At 38.6% G+C, this 20721-nt stretch overlaps 1 protein-coding gene across 4 annotated transcripts in view; it reads left to right on the top strand.

Annotated features, from left to right (window-relative positions):
- Nucleotides 1-20721, top strand: part of Cad87a (cadherin 87A) — a 524042-nt gene that overhangs the window by 256842 nt on the left and 246479 nt on the right. For all 4 annotated transcript variants that reach the window (XM_076830027.1, XM_076830034.1, XM_076830056.1 and 1 more), the window contains one exon: nucleotides 12019-12074. In XM_076830027.1, coding sequence (XP_076686142.1) covers nucleotides 12019-12074 — 56 coding nt within the window. The remainder of the gene's footprint in view (nucleotides 1-12018; nucleotides 12075-20721) is intronic.

The raw sequence follows: 20721 nt of genomic DNA, 5'->3' as shown, positions 1-20721 counted from the left end.
AAGAACTGTATAAAACTTAAACTAAAAGTAATAGAAAGAATACTGTCTTTAGCGCGATACAAGTTATCCGTTCAGAGGGTTTTCTCGGACTGAGAAGCGCAGGAGTCGAGAAGACCGTTTTCCCCTCTTTTGGGTCTCCTGTAGCGAAAGAAAGGAAACTCATAAATTACCGGGTCCTTAAAGTCCCTGACACTCTAACTCTAGGAACAATCTATCGTTGTACACATTCCAACAAATGTCATTATGTACCACTGTGCGGCGACCATCGGTGTTTATGTTAGATTTTGTTAGCTCCAAGCGATAGGAAAAAGTCGTCGTCCACAAAGAGTTAAAACGAAAAACTATTTTTTTTAATTCTCTCGTAATGGAATTAGACCATTTATAACGTATTATAAATTTATTTTGAGATTGAGTTCTCCCGCAATGCGAATAGTAAAGCGCTATAAGGCGCTGCTGAAATATATCGGCCTCCGGCACTAAAAGGGTTAAGAAAACTGTTTGATGGCGATTGGAGGAATATGGACAAACTTTCGTGGTATAAGGGCATTCTAGATGGTGGACTTGTTGAAAGGGAACCTGTACCTAATGAAGAAGTATTTTTTGCAAAATAAAATGTTAATAACTTTTTATCCAATAAAAAGACGAACACAATTTAATTTTTTTTTTTGCAAAATTCCTAATCTTTATAACCACTCCACTTGTCGAGCATTTGAAACCTTTCAACTTTAGTTGTTTCCACTTTTTTACGAAGCCAAGCAAAGTAACGTATATATTACAGAAGGACTTATTTCCAAATGTGCTTATAACAAAAGGTCTTATTTCCAAATGGCTTCATGCAGAAGGGCTTATTTCTTATAGTTTCTTATAATGTCGCTAAATGTAAAACGTCACCTCTATCAGATGGAAGAATAAAATGTACGTGTACTAATAAAAAAGGAAATGATGTTTTTTAATAAACGGAGGTACCGCAGTTTTTTGCGGTTATTGAAAATTATGTTCTATGTGGAAATACGCCCCTTTGAAAAATCACTCTTCAATTATGATGTCGCTGGTACGTGCTCCACGATTATTTTATAAAATCGCACGAGGACCTGTCTCATATTACATGTTCCCTAACAGTGGGATAATTTTGACAAATTACGCTTGGGAAATATGAGTCTCGAAACGTATTCACATTGAGGCATTAAAATTAACTCCCACAGGGGAGGTGTTAAATTCATTCTCTATTGTCCTTTGCACGGCGGTGTCAATGTAGCCACGACGTGGAGTGACAATTAATGAACGCGTGTGTGTTTACTGTTCCTGCTCTGACAAACAGCTTAAGAGGGTGCTTCGACAGTAGTTTTGTGTTCGCTGCATTTACGTACGATTTAATGACAAATGTCGTGGCTAACGTGAACGACACCTCATATTGTTTTGAGCCAATCGTAGAGTGGCTCTTGAATGCAGCTGAGGAATTAGGTACTTACTATTAATAGAGAAAGTTGGCTTTTGCAGTCGCTTTGTTTTCTCTACAAATTCAGTAGCCTTTTATCAGCTGTTGCACTACACGTGCAGATATTTGATGAATTTAAATTAGTTTAACAGATGAATTTAAATTATTTAGATGGAATTCATTTTTTAACAATAGGGAAATTGCAATTGAGGACCTTGCAGCAAGAGGGGTGCAGCTCCATTTCTGACAGTTTTTTAGTTATGATGTGCAATATATGTAAAAAATATCTGCATCGTTTGGTGCACGTTGGATGCATATCCGATAGCAATCAAGCGATTTATTGCAAATTTTAAATCTGTACCTAGTACTGATTTGTGCACTACAAATGTTCCAGAATTGAAATGTTTGCTGAAACTAAAAACAAAAGCTGATCGACTAAATAACTACTACTTACTGTGTGAAAAAATATATTTTTCAATTAGTGTTCTTTTTTTAATGTTAAGTCAGAGCAATAATTTTATACACAGTTTTTTTCTAATTTACTCGAAGTTGGTAAACATAGAGCTGCACCCCTTTTGATGTAAGGTCCTCAGCTTTTAACAAGTTTAATAATTATGTATGTATTTATTTTCAAATAAAAATCATTCGAGTTCAATGGAGCTGTAAATTCGAGATACAAGGTACAGTGATTTCGTAGTTTAGCTGACCAGCTTGCCATGGTCGCAAATTTAGCAGCTTCTAATTTAAAAAATGAATCTATTGCTAACAAAGGAATTTCCCCAAGTGGTTCACCGAGATTTAAACGAGCTTTTGCACAGTGATAAAGCTTGAAGTACCGAAGCTAATGATATATGGGTTTGGGTGCAGACGGTTAACAGTTTACGAGATATTTAATGTTAAAGTTTTACGTGGTTTTATGTATTGTAGCATAAGGACCCTCTTTAACGATCGCTCAGGAGCGTATTGTGTAAAGTGTCCGGTCCACGTGAACGCTTTATTTTGCGTGCAAGTTCGAATCGAGAAATTACAGTTTTTTTTTTTAATTAAATTATAAAATCCACATTTCTATTTACACAACACTGAAGTTTCACCTAAATTTATGTTACTTAAACTTAACTACGGTTGTGTAAGTGTACCCTAGAGGGGAAGGAAGAAATTAGAATTTGCTCTCCCCAATAAATTAATTCCTGGAATCATGATAAATCTTTTCGGGTAGGTAATCTTGAGAAAGAAGTTGCTTAATATTCAGCAGCCATCAATTGCAATTGCAAAGTTAGCAGTATCCCTCATAGAAATTCAGTCTCGTGTATACTGAACGATTAACTGTAATTGATATTATAATATTTGTTTATTTTAATTCATTCGTTTTTTCTTTTCTTTGGTATTTCTTATTTTTATTTTACTTTATTTGTCCGTTTTCTAGATTATCTCTTTTCGTGTTATTAAAGCAGCGAAGCCCCGATGGGCGGTCCGAGGGCCCGAGCATCTATAGCGTTTCCTACGAGCCGCGCGGAAGGGGGTGCTCGAAGCCAATGAAGCGGCGGGCATGCAACGGATGGGGAAAACTCTAGTAGTGTGCGTGTAGGCTCTTGGGGCCCCAGTGTTCTACATTTTAGGAATTGAGAAAATAAACAGGAATTGACTAAGGATTAAACAATAATATTATATACTTGAACGGAATAGACTTGAACAGTCCCACTCACAGCTCTGATGAACAAAAAGTTTCTTATCCCTTGATAATCAGCGTTTTTCATTTTGCACAAATCAATATAATCAAATGGCACTTGAAACATTGAATTGAAATTATAATTAAACATAATTAAAATATTTTGGTTTCCACAAAGCATTTTGCACAGATCGATACTTATAAGTACGTAAGATTACATTTCTAAATAAATATTGTTGCGGCGTAGAGGCGTCACCTCGTTAGCTATCATGATTTATTTACAGTTACACGAGTTGAAACTTAACACTATACAATATTCACATCAAGTGTACGTTTATACAATATAAGATTGAATATAATACATCTATCTATGTATTTATATATAAAATTCTCGTGAGTTAAATCTATGCTATTATATAAAGAGAGAGCCGATTTTTATGTTCGCGCAAAACTCGAGACCTATTAAACCGATCTGCCTCAAATTTTAACACGTTATTCTTGCATACTCGAGGATGGACATAGGCTATGTAGCACGTTTCAGAAATGCGTTATTAACATGTAATTTATGTGTAAACATTTCATGTGTACGGCTGTTTGGAGACCACGTGACTCGTGTATACGACAGTCTACTTCGCACGCGCATGCGCATATTCGGCCCACGCGATACCTCGCCCACAGCAGTAGCATGATGTCACCACCAGATGGCAAAGCTTTTCGCGTGCTTTCTCGCTAGAGAAGTGGATTACCGCGGACATATATGTTAGAATGATCGTATCGGTTACAAATTGTTAGTCACGAATGAATCTGCAGCGTTATTCGTTATTCGAAGGACCTCCGTCGCGAATAAGCGTCAGGAATAAGCGTGGGCCGGAACCCGAGCATCAGGTCGGGCCGAGGGGTACCTGCCATGCGGCAAGGGGACCGCTTTCGTCTAAAAATTTATTAAAATAAAAAATTATTGGTTATTCTCGCTTAACTTCATTTTATTCTAAATTTTTTACTTAAAATTATTCGAATAATGCCCAACTCTGACAAGGGAAGATCCCGAATCCAAAAATTCCAAAAATTCTGAAACTCTGTGAATATGTAGGGGATTTTCTTCTGATTACAACGCAATTTTTGTTTGCTGCCCAAATTCACTCGAAGGGGGTGAAATTAACCCCTAAAGATTCGGCTATTTTCCGATTTTGTGTTATAACTTGCGAACTATAAGAGATAGAAAAAAAGTTTCAAGATAAAAGTTACTTCTTTTAATTAGATCTAGCATTTGGTAAAAAAATATTTTACAGTTCACGATTTATAACACAAAATCAGAAAGTAACCTTATTTTCAGGGGTCAATTTACACCCCCTTCGAGTGAATTTGAGCAACAAACAAAAATTGCGTTGTAATCAGGAGGTAATTCCCTACATATTCACAAAGTTTCAGAATTTTTTGAATATTCGGGTTCGGGATCTTCCCTTGTGAGTATGACGACAAATTTCTTTTGCCGCACTCAAAATCTATTTCTCCAGCAGCTCTACACACTCGCAGAATATTCGAAGTTGCGTAATTGGCGGGCGGTCATTTACCAATTTCATTAGCTGTGAGATAGAAGCGTCACGTTCCGCGGTGCATGCTATGCACACACCGATGCCATTGGAATGCATCGACCTCGGGATGCGTTTTGACAGTAAACGCTGCTCAGTGCGGCGATTCTGTGTCTCCATTTCGCGATGCCCAAGTATTATCGCGTCCTACGATCAAAGGGACCGCAGATCATCCATCATCGGAATACAGTTCGGTTCGGATAGTTGTTAGAAAAAAAGGGGAGTGCAACGACGTCCTCGCTGGGCGCAGCGATAGAGTTAAATATCGAAGGGTAAAGATTAATGTTCACCAATACTGGTCTACTGTGTAGACAGAATGGTAAGGAATATATATCGTTGCTCGTTGAAAATGGTAACAGTTCTGTTCGTTCTAGTAATTAAAAGACACGTCCATTAACCGAATTGCTGTGCAAAACTGGATCGTATTTTCAGTGAATCGAAGATTTTCTAGTAGTACCTACTGTTATCGTTGAATGGAATAGAGGAGTTGTATCGTGAAATAATGTTTCCAATATAAGAAAATATTGTAGAAACTCGATTATCCGAAGCAATCAATTTTTTTAATAATCGAACGATTTCGATTTGGTGGAAGAGCGAGTACTTATACGATATTCGTATACGCATGTATACAACTAGAATAATTAAATCTTCGTTAATAAATTACGTTACATCGCTTCTATTCCGCTTTTCCAATCTTTTTGAACGGCTGGTTGGTATATTTATTTTAAAATCGTGATTTCAACGGGATTACTTTCTCCCACTTCAGGTCTCGAATAATCGAATATTCGGTTGAACGGTGTTTGGATATGTTCTATTGCATTAGAAGCTTATATATTGGTAATAAATGGATATCGCATTAAAATTATCGGTGAAGAAAAGGTCGCGAAGATACGATTGCGATTTCACGGAGTTAAATAATAGAAATCTCTTAAGAATATCAACTAACCTTAACTGAGAAGGACACATTCCGTTCTTCTAACGTAAATTATTCCCTTAAACTGAACTTATCGCGTGGATATTCGTATCCACTGTTATTATTGCCGTGACTACAGGAATTACTCCCCCGAGTATTGTTGAATTACATCTACACGTTTGTAAGATAAATCTATCGAACGCATCTTGCAGCAGTAGGGTAGACCGGGGGCGGTAGTAACGCGCTTCATATCTCAAAACATGTAATAGATATTAATACCAATTTATTATTAATACCAATATATGACGAACAATGACATTTGGAATAGGGGAGACCGGGGCAAAGTGGGGCGGAAAAAGTTTGAAGTCGAATAAAATTTTTCCCTTTCTATAAAAATGTTTGGAAATAGATTTATAATATAATTAAAACCTCACTATTGATAAATGACGAATAGCAATACTTAAAATAAAAAAAATCCGGTGACTTCTTATTTTTTTTTATGAAAGTCTCGAATTTTCACAGACCATATCAGAGGTTTGCGCCGAAATAGCACATGTTCTACACATCCTGTAATTTTTTCCAAGTCGATTTGAACCTCAATTCGCTCGCAATCAGGGAAAAATGAAGAGAAAAAATATTCGAGAAAAACGTATTTAAAGTTTCAAATAAATTTTACTATAAACCAAGCGGCATTTTATTGAGAAAAGATAGTACTTTCGGCGAATGCAATAAAAAAATCGATTTCTCGACTGCCTAGTCCCCTTAAAAGCATCAATAGAAGTACCAAAGTTGCTGATACTGTCGGCTAAATCGTATTGTCTTGTTTGCATGGAATCCTATAGCATAGCACAAGGAAAACCAAAAGAAAAATAGGTGCAATATATTGAATGTAAGGATTGACCAGATGAAGAATGCACCAGCCAAGACGTATTTTATTTCTGCCACAACTGCGATGCCATTTTCGTGCTTCTTGGCGACCGCGACGACTCCAGTGTAAGTGTTACGTTCAACGTCAGCTAATTCAGGGATACTGTCCGTGACACGCCAGTACAGGGTTTTAATGGTACGATTTAATGGCAAACATTGCCTCCTGTCTCCGTAATACCACCATGTCCATGTCACTGCGATGGCGAGCATTAACGCCACTTACGCTATTATATTATCAACGTTGGTCCTTTTTAGGGGAAGTAACGTTGTCACGCTAAAGGGGGTGTTAATTTGTTTCTCACATCAGATTTATGCACATGTTGATTAGGCCCGCTGCACACATCCGATTTTTTAACGTGCGGCGATGGTACGGCAACGTAATTGCGGTTTGAAGTACTATAAATTAAATTAGGCGATGTATGTTTGCGGCGACGGACGTCCGTGTAGAGGAGACCGGGGCTAAAAGTTCCAGGGGTAAGTTGTTCCGACGGCTCTGTCTTCAAAATAAAAAGAGCGTTCTACTTTAAATTATTTTTTCCGTGTGAGTTTATCACGCCACTCTGTCGCCTACTTTAATAGCGTCCGCGATAGCGTATTGTGTGGTTGCAAGCAAGGACCTATAAGTAAAAAATACGCGTACCAGATAAGTAAAAAATTTTCTATCATTATTGTTTGGTCTATTTCAATTATTTAACGTCAATATTATAGACAGATTCATTCTTATGGATCAAATAACATTTAAGAACACGGTGTAATATTTTCCCGCCGATTTACAGGTCTTTAGAAACAGCGAAACTCTTGTTTGAAGCATTTTCCGATATCTTTTGTAAATGAGGATTTATATATGTATAAATAAAAAGAGTGGCTCAGATAAAAGAGGTGGTTTCTCCCTTAAGGGGTGATTTCATCGAGATCAGCGTGCGATACCTACCGAACGCCCCTTGTTAGAAATCAATCAACTTGGTACCGATGCCAAGTGTTTTCCTTCAATATCTTTCAATTCTTCTGAACAAGTATTTGATTATCGCATACCTACCTGTTAGGTGTAACAGCATTTCGCTTTTAATAGTAAAATCAACATTCAATATTTATAATCCTTCGTGGTCGCACGGGGTGTATCGCACCCCAGGATATGTATTTGATTTTTTAGACTTCAAAAATAAAATTTAAAAATTTGGCGAATCTTAACAAAAGGAAAAATTCGCCTTTGTCCACAACTATTTTTTCAAATACAAATTTCAACATATCAAAATCTACATTTCTAGAAAAAGACTATTAGAGCGTGATTGTACGAGTATTACTAATGTACAATTATCACTCAAAAATTAATAGATTCAAAAATACGAAAGTAGTAACTCAAAAATTACGTTGGGGTGTAGTGAATTTCTTGTGACAAATTTGTGATTATAAGCTGTGACCACGGAGGGTTAATTGTGTAATTTGTTTCTTTACAACAGGCCTGTCGAACTTTTGCTCTTGCCCTCGAAGAGAAGCCGCGGGTGGTTGCGAGCGATGGCAAGAGCGACGGCTAGCGCGGCAGCCGTAAAAGAGTGGGGATAGTGGCGTTCACAGATTCCCCCACCAGAAAGACCTTTCGCTCTTGGGCCTGACTCGGTGCCTCCGAGAGCGAAGAGCAACTTGCGGCTTGTCGCGGCTGCTCGTGCGAACAAATCCCTTGACAGGCCTGTTTTACAGGCTAAAAGTCGGTTTATACAGCCACCGAGCCGGGCTGCCCGTGCCGTGCCGAGCCTCTATGGTGGGAACTCGGCAGCTCCTCGTTGCTCGCTGGGCCCGGGCCCAGTGGCCGCGCTCGTTGAGACGATGGACCGGACGGGCCGAGTTCGTGCCCTCGAAGTGCAACGTTACTGGATTTTATGCTCCCAGCAGGTAGGGTAAATTCCGGAGACACTGTCGACCTAATATAAAATGGCTATTAAAACTAATATAGATATAACTTCTGAACATATAGGTTTGTTCTGATAAACTAACATAGATATTACTTCTGCACATATAGGTTTGTTCTGATAAAATAAGTCACATCTATATTAGTTTTAATAGCCATTTTATATTAGGTCGACCGCGTCTCCAGGATTTACCCTACGTGTTGGGAGCATAAAATCCAGCAACGTTGCACTTCGACAGGGCACGGACTCGGCCCGTCCGGCCCGTCGTCTCAACGAGCGCCGCCACTGGGCCCGGGCCCAGCGGGCAACGAGGACCCTCCGAGTTCCCACCGAGCTCGGTGGCTCCTCGCCTCCATAAGCTTACCATAGAGCCAGGGTGTCGAACTTCCCCACTCCGAGAGCCGCACGAGTCGGGCCCCGGTCAGCCGGTTCCCCCACTTATTTTTCTCCAGGCGTTGCACGAGACCCGGCAGGGAGAGACCTGACTAACCCAGAGCTAACCCAGCACCCGGAGCAGACATTCATCAGAGCGAAGTAGGTATGGAGGGGGCCGTTCTCCTACGGCTCTACGGAGCAGGCGAAGAGGAGAAGGAGCCACTGCGGCTCGTGAGCCGCTAGTTCGACACCCCTGCCATACAGGCTCGACACGGCACGGACGGCCCGGCTCGGTAGCTGTATGAACCGACCTTAACGCGTAATAAATATGATTTCTCATCAAATTGCTTGAAAGCCAGGAGATAGAATTTATTGTATCAATCCCACCGTTAGTGTCTACAATCTACACCTACATATGTGTTGCATGCAGCGCGACGAAGAGAGTGGTAGACACAACGTCAGGAATAAAATCGTTCTGATATCAAAATTATCTTCCGATACTCCGATATTTTACCCGCTTTGTTATGCATGCGTTTCATCAGCTGCATCATCGTCGACGTGATTATGCGCGACGCGCGAACGAAGCTTCCTCATGCTCACGGCAACGTTACTTAATTAATCTGCCATTGTGCGGGCCATTTCCTCTGAGTGGATTGACATTTAGTTCCGTTTGAGGGGTCCAAGTTGGATGGAGCACGTGCTACACCTCCAATTTCCTGTGTTCTGCTCGTGATTCCAGATAATTAGCGATTTTTCATTAATCACCCGCACCTGTAGAATCTCTCTTGCGAAACGTTCGGCGATCGGATGTTCGCTCATTTATCCTTGTACAAATTAATTGGAGTAACACTAGGTTTTGCGGACAGTTCGTGTGTACTGTTACGAGCTATAGTGACTTAGGTGTGAGGTCACTCAGCGGGGTCTTAAGGTCTAAACACACTTGTCAGTTCCGCGTCAGTACCGTTCCGGCGTGCCAGTGGTAAGAAGAAGAGGGACGTAGAGGGTCTCTTCTCATTACCACTGGCACGACGGAACGGTACTAACACGGAACTGACAAGTGTGTTTGGACCTTTAACCGACACCCTGCTGGGTACGGGCCGCCAAACGTACCCCCCTACTACCTCTTGCAGGACTGTGTTAAAGGGAAGATCAGCACAAACCCGGGGCCCTACGATCAGTATTACTTAAAAAGGGTCAAATTACAGATTAAAAAAAAAGCACATACTTGCAAAGGGAGTGTTTACATTACCATCATAAATCAGTAAGAAAAGGTTACTTTAGGGTAGGTATCGAAAAGTTATTTTGTTTACTATCCATGTCTATTGCGTATCTATGCTGCTAGGACCTGGATGTGTGTATTCCAAGTGTCATTGTTTATCATATATCTCAAATTGATGTTAATATCCATTACATGTTTTGAGATATTAGCGTGTTACATATTTTCGCTTTTGCAGGTTTTAAAAATGTGGGTAAAATAATAAGGTACAGAATTTTTATAGGTGTGAATAATAATAATAATAATAATAATAAAATGTAAATTTATTTAAGTCTAAGTCTTCTTTGAAGTTTAGTTTCTTTTTTAAGGACTTACTTGAGAATGAAAATAATTATCATTGGAAATCGTGTTTCCTTAGCCCACTAATAATACTTATTATTTAGTGTGCAAAGTGTGCAACCTCTAAATATTACTCAATCTTCCTAAAATTTGTCAGATACTCTTTCTATATTAATATATTAAAAAAAAATGTAATATTTGTTGTGAATAGAAGTTTCAAATCAGCGTTCGTTCCCGCCTCAATGTAGACTCCGTGCGTTCCTTTGTTCTTTCCTTCTCCATGCGAGTGAGTCTCTAAGAGTGTTGAGCCACGTGCTAAGCGGCGCGAGAAAAGCGCATATAATATAATGTCTTATTTCCTATGTTTTGTATCTTATTCTTATAATAAAACCATCAATATTTTAATTTGACCCCTATAATATGAAACACCCTAATGTATCTTTACAAAATGTTCTGACACTGCGATTGCAACTTAGCTACTGAAGATCGTTCTTTATTCTCGTGCTTATCGACAAAGCAGTAATAAATACTGAAGTCATATATCATTTGAAATATCGGATCCGGAGCAGTAAATATATACCCGACATATTATTATTTCTACTTAGTAGGGACTTTTCTATTACTGTTGTATTTATTACTGGAGTAACAATTTTACGAATGAAGCAAATATTTATGCAATTAGCCGATCCGTCAATTAACGGATTCCATAAACCTAATGTTAACAGATATTAGGGTGCGTCACGTTTGAGCGAGGTACACGTGGCATCTTAAGAGACTTTTATAAGACTTGATTCTTAATTTTACGGATAGGTGAAACTGTTTTTCATTTCGTGAAAATAGGTAGTATTTCCTAACGTGTAAATTAATGGTAATTGTTTGTGTATTTTGATCGTTAAATTCTTTCATTTTTTACGCATGAAAATTTGTAACGAATTAATTTTTATATTCCAGCGATACCATTATGGTATCATTGGTATTCAATGAATTCCAATGTACAGGGTGTACAAAAAGTTGTGGTCACTGGTTTCAGGAATGAAACTGCACCTCTAGTGGACATTTCTAATACAGGCTTGCCGCAATATTGTTTATAACATTGAAAATTAATTTTGAACTTATTTACATCAACGCGCTCTGCTCAGTTGGAAGAAAAAAACATGTGTCGCAAAAGTATCGTTCCGACGCAAAAAATTATTGAGGTTTACACAACAAATTAGTGTGGAATTCTGGAAAAGTGAATTTGCATCCTCTGTACAGTTTTCGTGTATTTTCGCGACGATATTTTTTGGAAAGCATCGAAAGTATTTTCCTAAAGTCAATAAATTTCAAAGTGTTAATATAATATAGTGTATTGAATTTTCACCAATGCGTTACTGCTCTGTCACGGCAGTGAGACTTTAATTGTCTAATGTCTAATTAATAAAAACCACCGTAAAATTTGAAAAATTATATCGCACCGTAGTCTCCGTTGTTTTGGTATTTCATCAGAGTATGATAAGTTTGGGGTGCTGACCCTAAAGAGCATTTCAAAGCACCCACTCAATTAAACTTTAAATAGGGCAAGGATTATTCTTCGGGAACCCTCTCTAGTTCTTATTCATTTCCTGTCACCGACAAGACTCAGGTTAATAATCAGCACGTTCCAATTTGCTTTCAGGTTTCCTAAGAAGCTTATTGCGCTGCTGGTGATTTGTCTTTCCGCAACATGCACGGGTGAGTGTCCACCGTCAGTTCTCTTTAGTTGTTAGTGTTATAGCCTAAGTGGTCTTGAACTGTTCAGCGTTTAGGTTTACTTTGCCAAATAGTATCTGAGCGTTCGTCTACAAAGTTAACACAGGCTAAGTAATTAAGATAACTTGTCCATCGATGTATGCTAATTACGAAGGGTGAGAGCCATAGGTAGCGATGGGATTCACAAAAACTAAATCTCCAAACTCGAGAGATCCCAAAACCTTTTGCAAGAATCTCGTGTTTTGCAGTCTTGTATAATCTTTCAAATTATACGAAGAATCGAATGTCTTAAAAAGTTTGGAAATCTTGATAATTTTTAAATATTTCGTGCTTGCTTTTTGCTTTGTTTTATTTTATTTTAATGTGATTGTATTTCTAGACAAACTTCTAAGACAAACGCGAGCAAATTCTTTGGTATCGTTACAGTATGTATCGCTAATAAGTGTTAAGGTTTTCAAGTCCAAATATTTTCCAGATTTTCAAACCTATTATATTTTCAAGACCGTCTCTATAATATTTGTTAGTTACTCTTATAATGGAGTAAGTCAGAGATGGAAAATTTTTTTAATTAAATAAAATTTCGAGCAACGAATAAAAGTTAAAAAAAATTATTCGTCGTGTGTCTAATAAAGTTGACCCGGGTTAAACAAATTCACTTTATTCGTCAAATAATCTAAAGTTAGAGTAACTTTTATTTGATTCGTTACTTAAATATTTTTTTATTTAGGTAATGCCCAACTCTGGGACAAGTGGAAGAACAAAGAGTTTACATTAAATTTTGATTCCTATAGTCAGTTCTTTATTTCCTAAAGCTTGCCCCCTATAGCGACAGATGTTGTTAGCAGAATTAAATAACTTTGAACCAGGGGTTGAAATAAACAGGTATCTTTCGTTTTTTGAAAAGCATTCTGTTGGAACTTAGAAGTTTCGTTTAAGAAAATATCTGTTTTTGTGGAATTTTTATCGAAAGAAATTTTACCCTCAGGAACTGTTTTAATGCGTGTTTTCGTGGAACAGATATTTTAGAATCTGCAAAATAAAAATTGCATAGAGACAAGTTATTTTAGAACGTTTATTAAAAAAGGTTTCATAAGATAAAGTAAAGTACCAAACTACTAGGTACTAGTTTTTTTTTAATAAAAGGTATGAAAATCATAACATAAGTAATTCATAGTTTTATTAACCCTTCGTGGTCACATCTTCTTATAATCACAAGTTGGTCACACGGGGTTCACTGTACCCCTGCGTCATTTTTTAAGTTACCATTTTCGTATTTCTGAATCTTTTAACTTTTCAGTGATAATTGTACGTTCGTAATAGTTATACAATCATGGTCTAATAGTCTTTTTCTAGAAATATAAATTTTGATATGATAAAATTAGTAGTTGAAAATGGGCGATTTTCCACGGTTGTGGGAAAAATACGATTTTTAAATTTTTTTTTATTTTTTTTTTCTTGCGATAAATCCCCTTTGCAAGTGGTAAAGGCACGACATTTTAACTCGAAAATTATTCTTGGGGTACAATACACCCCGTGTGACCACGAAGGGTTATCACAGGTAATTTTCAAATTCTCTTTTTATATTTGCTTTCCTAATTGTTAATTTCAAAGAGAACCACGAACAAACTTTGAACTGCGAATTACCTACGTAAATGATACAAATAAATAACATATTCAGAATACCAATTTAACTGTAATAATTAATGAAAAACTTTTTTAATACTGACGAACAAAATATTTGTTCCTGTTACAGAAAAGTTTTATTTCTATATTTTATAAGTTCTATTCAAAGTAAAATTCTTGCTTCAAATGAAACTTATTTTCAAGAAGTTTCCTTTATCTGTACTCATCGGAACATATCATATGAGAACGTTTTTTTTTTTTTTTTAAAAAAAGTTCCACAGTCCATGTTTTAAATAAAATTTAAAACTTTTCTCTTTCGATCCCTGTTTTGAAGACTAATCGTTTACTACCAATCAGTGTGGAGTGGACGCAACTATAACCAATGGCGGCCCCACGTATCTGCTGCCATATAATATTGATGCAAAGTACGTGTTGACGCTAGGTTCGAGAAGGGAATCAAATTCTCAGGACATTTTTTTTTATCAAACTTACTTAGTACATCGCCATGCAACAGCCAACGGAGGGGTTGTAAATGCGGTGGGGGCTCAAAACCACTCGCCGAAAATGCGACTGCTCCTACCCTCGCGTAACATACTTGCTCGACATCTCGCTCATGCTCAAAATCCCGGTTACGACTCACTTACAAAATTGTCGGAGCTTCTACTTCGAGCACCACCTTTCTCCCAGATACTCATCTCACGGTCTTCGTCCCATCTTCGATGATTGTCCGTTTTTCTCCTCGAGGGTGCTAACGTGCCATTCCCTCTGCGTGCCATTTAATCGGTCGCGCGCAGAAAGTGGCCGTTTAAGTCTCCTGCGATGCCTTTCGAACTAAGGGATAAGGAAGTTTTAATGGGTGGATAATGTATAAACATTAAGTGGAATGCGGGGCTATTCGGGTGGCGTTGATTTATAAATACCGGAATTTAGAATTTAGTGCAGGGGGATTTTTCTGTAATTGAAGAGACCTTCTAGAAATCACTATAAGCACCAACGTTAAGAAAAACAATTTATTGGAAAATGTGTTAATAGTAATAGGAGAGAGCGGGGACAAACGTAACGGCGTCATGAAAGTAACACACCTTCTCCCCTCTTCCACAAACATTTCCAAAACGTTTGCTTTACACAGTTACTTATGTATAGTCTCTCTTTTATTGTACTGACAAGGCAAGTTCCCCAAACCAAAAATTCAAAAAATTCTTAAACCTTTGTGGATATGTAAAGAATTTTCTCCTGATTACAACGTAATTTTTGTTTCGCTGCCCAAAATCATACTAAGGTAGTGAAATTAACCCCTGAAGATTCTGCTATTTTTCGATTTTATTTTCTAACTCGAAATCTGTAAGATATAGAAAAGAAATTCCATGACAAAAGTTACTTCTTTTAAAGTTTTATCAATTGTTTAAACAATTAGAAAAAAGTTGTAAACAAAAATATTATTTACGCAATACAACGAAAGTTGAAATTGCATGGAAAAAAATATGGATTATGCTGTTTCATAATTATTTAAACATCCAGTTCAGATTTCGCGTGAAACAGATTCGTTGACGTGACGCGTCGGCCAATGGCGACAATACGTGTGCCTTACCTCTACCACTGTGTTAGAGAACCGTGGGCCTATTGGGATACACTCGATCGGACCACCAAGTTTCTGCTCGGCAACATATTTGCAAACGGCAGTACATGTACACACTTCTTCCACCTTGCGCTCTACGTACATCCAATATCTTGCTGCTCGTAACGTTTACCTACATACATTATATTGGAAATGGTTTCCAGCACTAGCTCTTCAAATGAAAAAAAAAACAACCTTCGTGAAAGTAAACAAATGCATCTGTTATTATGTTTCAGATTCCCAAGTTATATCCAGACTTGGGCCAAGATTACTTGAAATACAAAATAGAGAATGATATTTAGAATGATGAGTTATTTGAATTACCTTATCACTTCTATTTTGAAAATGAACTATTGGAAATGGGTTGCTGAATAAACCACAAAATACTTATTCTTTTGAAACTCTCGTTTATTAAACTAAGCTTGGATGGGCGTCGTACTGCACTGAAGGCAAGACTCGAAGTGAAGAGAAAACGCAAAGGCAATATGAAAAGTTCCTTTGCCACTTGAGATAAAGGAACAGGCCTTCGTTCTGTCTTTTACCCTGTCAGTCAGATATAGACAAACACTCACAGACCCATGGGTCCGCTGACAGTTAGTTTACTGCTTCCCTCAGCGGTTGTCACACGTAACCAAATTCACTTTTGTTTTCTTGCCGACGCAATTGTTACCAACAATCCAACGAGAACAAGTTAGCTTATTTTTATTTTAGAAAAGTGTTTCGAGTAAAACAAAATAAGAGTTGACTGCTACGGTCTCAAACATCTCCTCCGATAGAAGCCGCATACAAAGTTATGTGCGAGATTATATTAGAAGAGGCTTACTCAAATACAAAATGAAATAGAGAACCATTTGGTTGACAACCAAATAACGAAATAATTCAAAGAGAAATCATCTACTTGCTAAAATACACTTTTAACCCTCCAGTGCATAGATTTTTAATTCAGTTGGAAAAATTAGACTAGTCTATTTGGGGGATGAAAAGACCGAATCCGATGTCTGTTTTCAATTCGGAGGACGTCTGGGCTCCCCAGGGCAGCCTTCTGCCTCACCGCCTTAAGGCGGGATCATGTAGCAAGTACAAAAAATGTAGTGCTTTATTTATAAAATAAATACTTTATTTTTAATGAAAAACTATGAAACAATGTTCAAAAAAATATAAATTTATGATATAATAGAGAATTATTTTATTGTGCACTGTGAAATTTAACAAAGCACAGAAGATGCGCGAGAAGCCATCGCGAGCTGGCCTAAGGTCGATATCAGATATATTGGCCGGTGAGTTCATTTTCGCGAGCAGCGATCGAGGAGAAATCAGCCAGCACCATCCGACGATCGTGGATTTGTCAATTGGAGTTGCGTGGTCCCCGAAGGGTATGGTGAAGTGACGGGAACGCTGCTCGGCTCCGCCTGAACGTAGCCGCGTAGCTGTTATTTATTCTGAGCGTAATAGTTTTGTGCCTTACGAAGATATGCGTAAACCAATACGAGATGAAAATGTCGAGAAAGAATCAATCTGCTGACCAATAAAACTCCAGAATTTTTTCGGAGCTTTTGCACACCTAATCTGACGTATGTATTTCTACGCTAAGAACTCGGTGTGTCCTACACGACAAGAGCTTGGCGCTATCCCCACCACTTCTGATTCACTCTTGTTCCGCGAAGACGAGAGCGAGACGGAACGAGAGCGAGTCAGAAAACGTTGAGAAAAGGAGCACCGAGGCAGGTAAGCGTATGGTGGGAGAATACTCCTCACGAAACGCACCGGCCAATATATCAGATACCGATCTCAGTCATGACTTCTTTATGTACATACCATTTTTCATACAGTTTAATTATATTTTACATCATAAAGCATAACCTATATCCCGTCTTGTTGTTCAAGGATACTGTAGTTAAAATTTCGTAATGATTTGTTCGGTACTTTTCGAGACTTTTGTGAGCATACAAACAAATGTTGTGGCTTTATTATAACAGTATGATACGATATGTGTATGTATATAGATACCAAATTTCATGAACAGGGAGCTAAATGGTGCACAAGTAAAATTTTTACGCATCAATTATTAGGAGGATAAACTGACTCCCTAACTGTAACTTAGGATCATCCACTAACATGGTACCGCCTTAAGGCGGCTACCGGCCAAGCCTCACTTCACAGGTGTAATTTATTTTTTGCTTTCAAATCTCTATTCCACTCGACAGATCACTGCACAAACTACATACCAATAATTTTTTTTTAGCTGCACGGTGTCGGGAAGTATTTTATTTGATTTTTTTACTTTCACAAATAATTATCGCAGCATGCTTAGCTCAGAAATGCACTTCGAACTAGATTTCTGTCAAATCGAAACGTCAGATTGGCATGTTTCTTATTCTAATATGTGCGGTGTGGCAATACTTTTAAGGCTGGCAACTGAGAATTCTGGTAAGGCAGCTGAAAATTCTGAGAAAAAAATTATATTCGCCCAACTTCTGGATTAAACAGGTGCCCGCCTTAAGGCAGGCGTATGCACAAGAGGGTCAACCAAACACGGCAATACTACATTATCCAAATATCCATTTGCAAAACATTTCATTCAATTAATGCTCCAACTACATCTTCTTGGAATACTTATTTCTAAAATAACGTCCGATTGAACTACATAAAGCCAACTGAAAGGAGTAAACAGGGCAGGCGGAGGGACGAAACGGAAGGGAAGAGAGAGCATTTCCTTTTCCCGATAGGGGAAACAGGAAGCTTTGACCGAACGCTCGCCCTGCTGCCCGTCTCCTTTTTTTCACCCCTTTCTTAGAAAGCCGCGTATATCCCGGCGAAGCCGTGAAACGGTTTTCCACCGGAAGGAAAACGTTGCCCCTCTAAGTTTCCTCCTTTTTCTTCTCGCTCTTGCTGTCCCTTCCTCTCAACCCCCCCCCCTCGAACCCTCGCTTTATCCGCGTTTTTTCTCCCCAGCGTTAGCCCCGCCCCCGTGCCCCTTAATTCCGTTACTCGAGCTGCACGCGCTGGTGTTTGCCTTCAGCGCGCCTCTGCTCCTCTTTTCGGGCATTCCGCCCTCCATTCCGTCCAGCGTTGGATTTTTCAGGCAACCGTTTCATATCTTCCACCAGACCGATCCCGCAGCCTTAACAACCCATTCTTAAATCCGTTCATAACGCGAAATCAGCCGTCGGTGCTGCGTTTAATTACGCCGGCTTTAATACAATACCTTAAGTGGGTCGCGCTGCATCCAGCGGCGAATATATTCCCTCGAAAGACAGCTAGGGCCGAGGAAGACCGCTGTAAAACGTTACGATTTGGCAATCTCTTCTGATTTTTTTTTTTTTTAACGGAACGGAACTTTTTTTCATCCCCGTCTCTAATTGCTCTGCCTTTGAGGCGGCTGGGAGAAACTGAATCGCACCAACCAGCTCGATTCCCAGGGAAACGCTTCCTTTTCACGTGATATTCGTGCCGTGTCGAACGGCGAAAAAAGGAAGCCAATAAAATGCTCGGGGGGGGAGCCGATCGTGTTTTGAAACTCGACTTGTTTGCTCGCTGGCCGTGCACGATTGATCGCTCAAAGGGTAACGTTTATCCACTCGCGAGTACGCATCAATCACGTTCTAACGACGCATTCAAGTGTGCGCCGCGTGCAAACGTAATTCGGATGAAAAAGTCGGGGGCGCGTCTGTGACTTTCAAACGGCGCCGCGGATATCGCCGGCGAATTATGGTATTTGTGGGTGTTTGTGGGATTCGCGAGTGAGTATCAGGCACAGTCGGTTTTAGCGGGTCCCGCTTTCAGTGGAACAGCACGATACTTGTAGCTGTGTGCAATGAACAGTGGACGATCTTATTTGTAATACTGGTTTTCCCTGCGTTTTACCACTTACTAGCGCAAGGGTGCTAGACGCTCGTGTTTGTCGAAAATTATGCATTGGTTTTTCAATTAATTACAAAGAGCTAAATCGAAGCTGAGACACTTGTTCTTTGATACAGTGTTTGTTAGCATCGTGAGCTTTAAGGGAACGTGTTTGTTTAGTCGGAAATATGCATTAGGGATATATGACGCTAGGGATGGATTAACCCTTAACTGGTATCTTGGGGTCGCCCATGACCCCAGGCACGCAAAGTTCGCTGCAAAATTTTTGCTTGTCTAAGCTTGTAAACTGTTTTTCTAATTAATTTTATAATAATAGTTTAACTTTCTAGGTTTCTATTATTTTACACATTACCTAAGAACAAAATATTCATAGAGGTTGATTCAGGTCTGACTTTACAAATTTCGGTGTCCTTTTTTATTTGGGGTCTGCCACGACCCCGGTATACCAGCCACGTTTGCCGAAAACAGTATACCAGTTAAGGGTTAAAGAGGCTATTTAAATAAGTTTTGTTTGTTTTGCAGACGATTTTGACAAAACGAAACGAAATTCAGCAATCTGCTTGTAAATTCTACTTCAGAGTACCTCTGGTTCTGCGCTGAACCTATAAAGGAAGCAATGTTACGAAAGTGACAGCTCCAAATGATGATTTTTTTTAAAAAGTAGGTTTTTCGTTAGACAAAGATGAGGTTTTAGTTTATTTTTACAAAGAATAAGGGTTTGTATTAACTTCAGTTTAGGTTTAGGACGAAATTATATGTTTGGTGAACAGGCCTGTTTAATGATTCATCTGTAGTCCTCTATAATGCATATCTTTGGCGAAACAAACGTGTTTTTTTTTAAGCTTGTGGTGTTGATAAACATTGGGTCAATGAACAAGTCAATTTATTCAATTTATTTCTTTGTATTTAATTGAAGAGGCAATGCTTTATTTTCCGCAACAACGACTGTCTTGTACCCTTAAGGGGACCTTCCGGTCTAAAAGTCGATTTTTCTATTCCATTTTTCGAATGTTCATCCTTTTAGGAATACGTGTTTAAAAGGATTTGTTGAAATTCGTAAAATTCCCGAAGTTATAGGCATTTTTCGCGTTTTTCTCGAAACAGAGTTCTCAAAACGGTGGGACCTGTGTTTCCAAAAGTTATTATCCGATTCGACTGAAACTTTTCTTATTTTGAAGAATATATTTCTGGCTAGGGGGGAAACCAGGAAAAAAATTACAAAAATGACATTGTTTAGAAAATAACGACACTTGAAGTTTGAAATCACTTTCCCCCTATATTTTTCGTCCTTTCAACGCCTTTGAAAATTATAAATTTTCAATTTTTGTATTTTTCTGGTTTCCCCCCCAGCCAGAAGTATATTCTTCAAAATAAAAAAAGTTTCAGTCGAATCGGATAATAACTTTTGGATATACAGGTCCCACCGTTTTGAGAACACTGTTTCGAGAAAAACGCGTTTAAAGTTTTACGTGAGTGCCGAGTGGCCAGGTGTTACCCATGTATTTGCCGCTACTCAAATGCCTACAACTT

The sequence above is a fragment of the Andrena cerasifolii genome, chromosome 1, assembly GCF_050908995.1.
Source record: "Andrena cerasifolii isolate SP2316 chromosome 1, iyAndCera1_principal, whole genome shotgun sequence".
NCBI lineage: Eukaryota > Metazoa > Arthropoda > Insecta > Hymenoptera > Andrenidae > Andrena > Andrena cerasifolii.
This window is presented reverse-complemented; position numbering and strand designations above follow the sequence as displayed.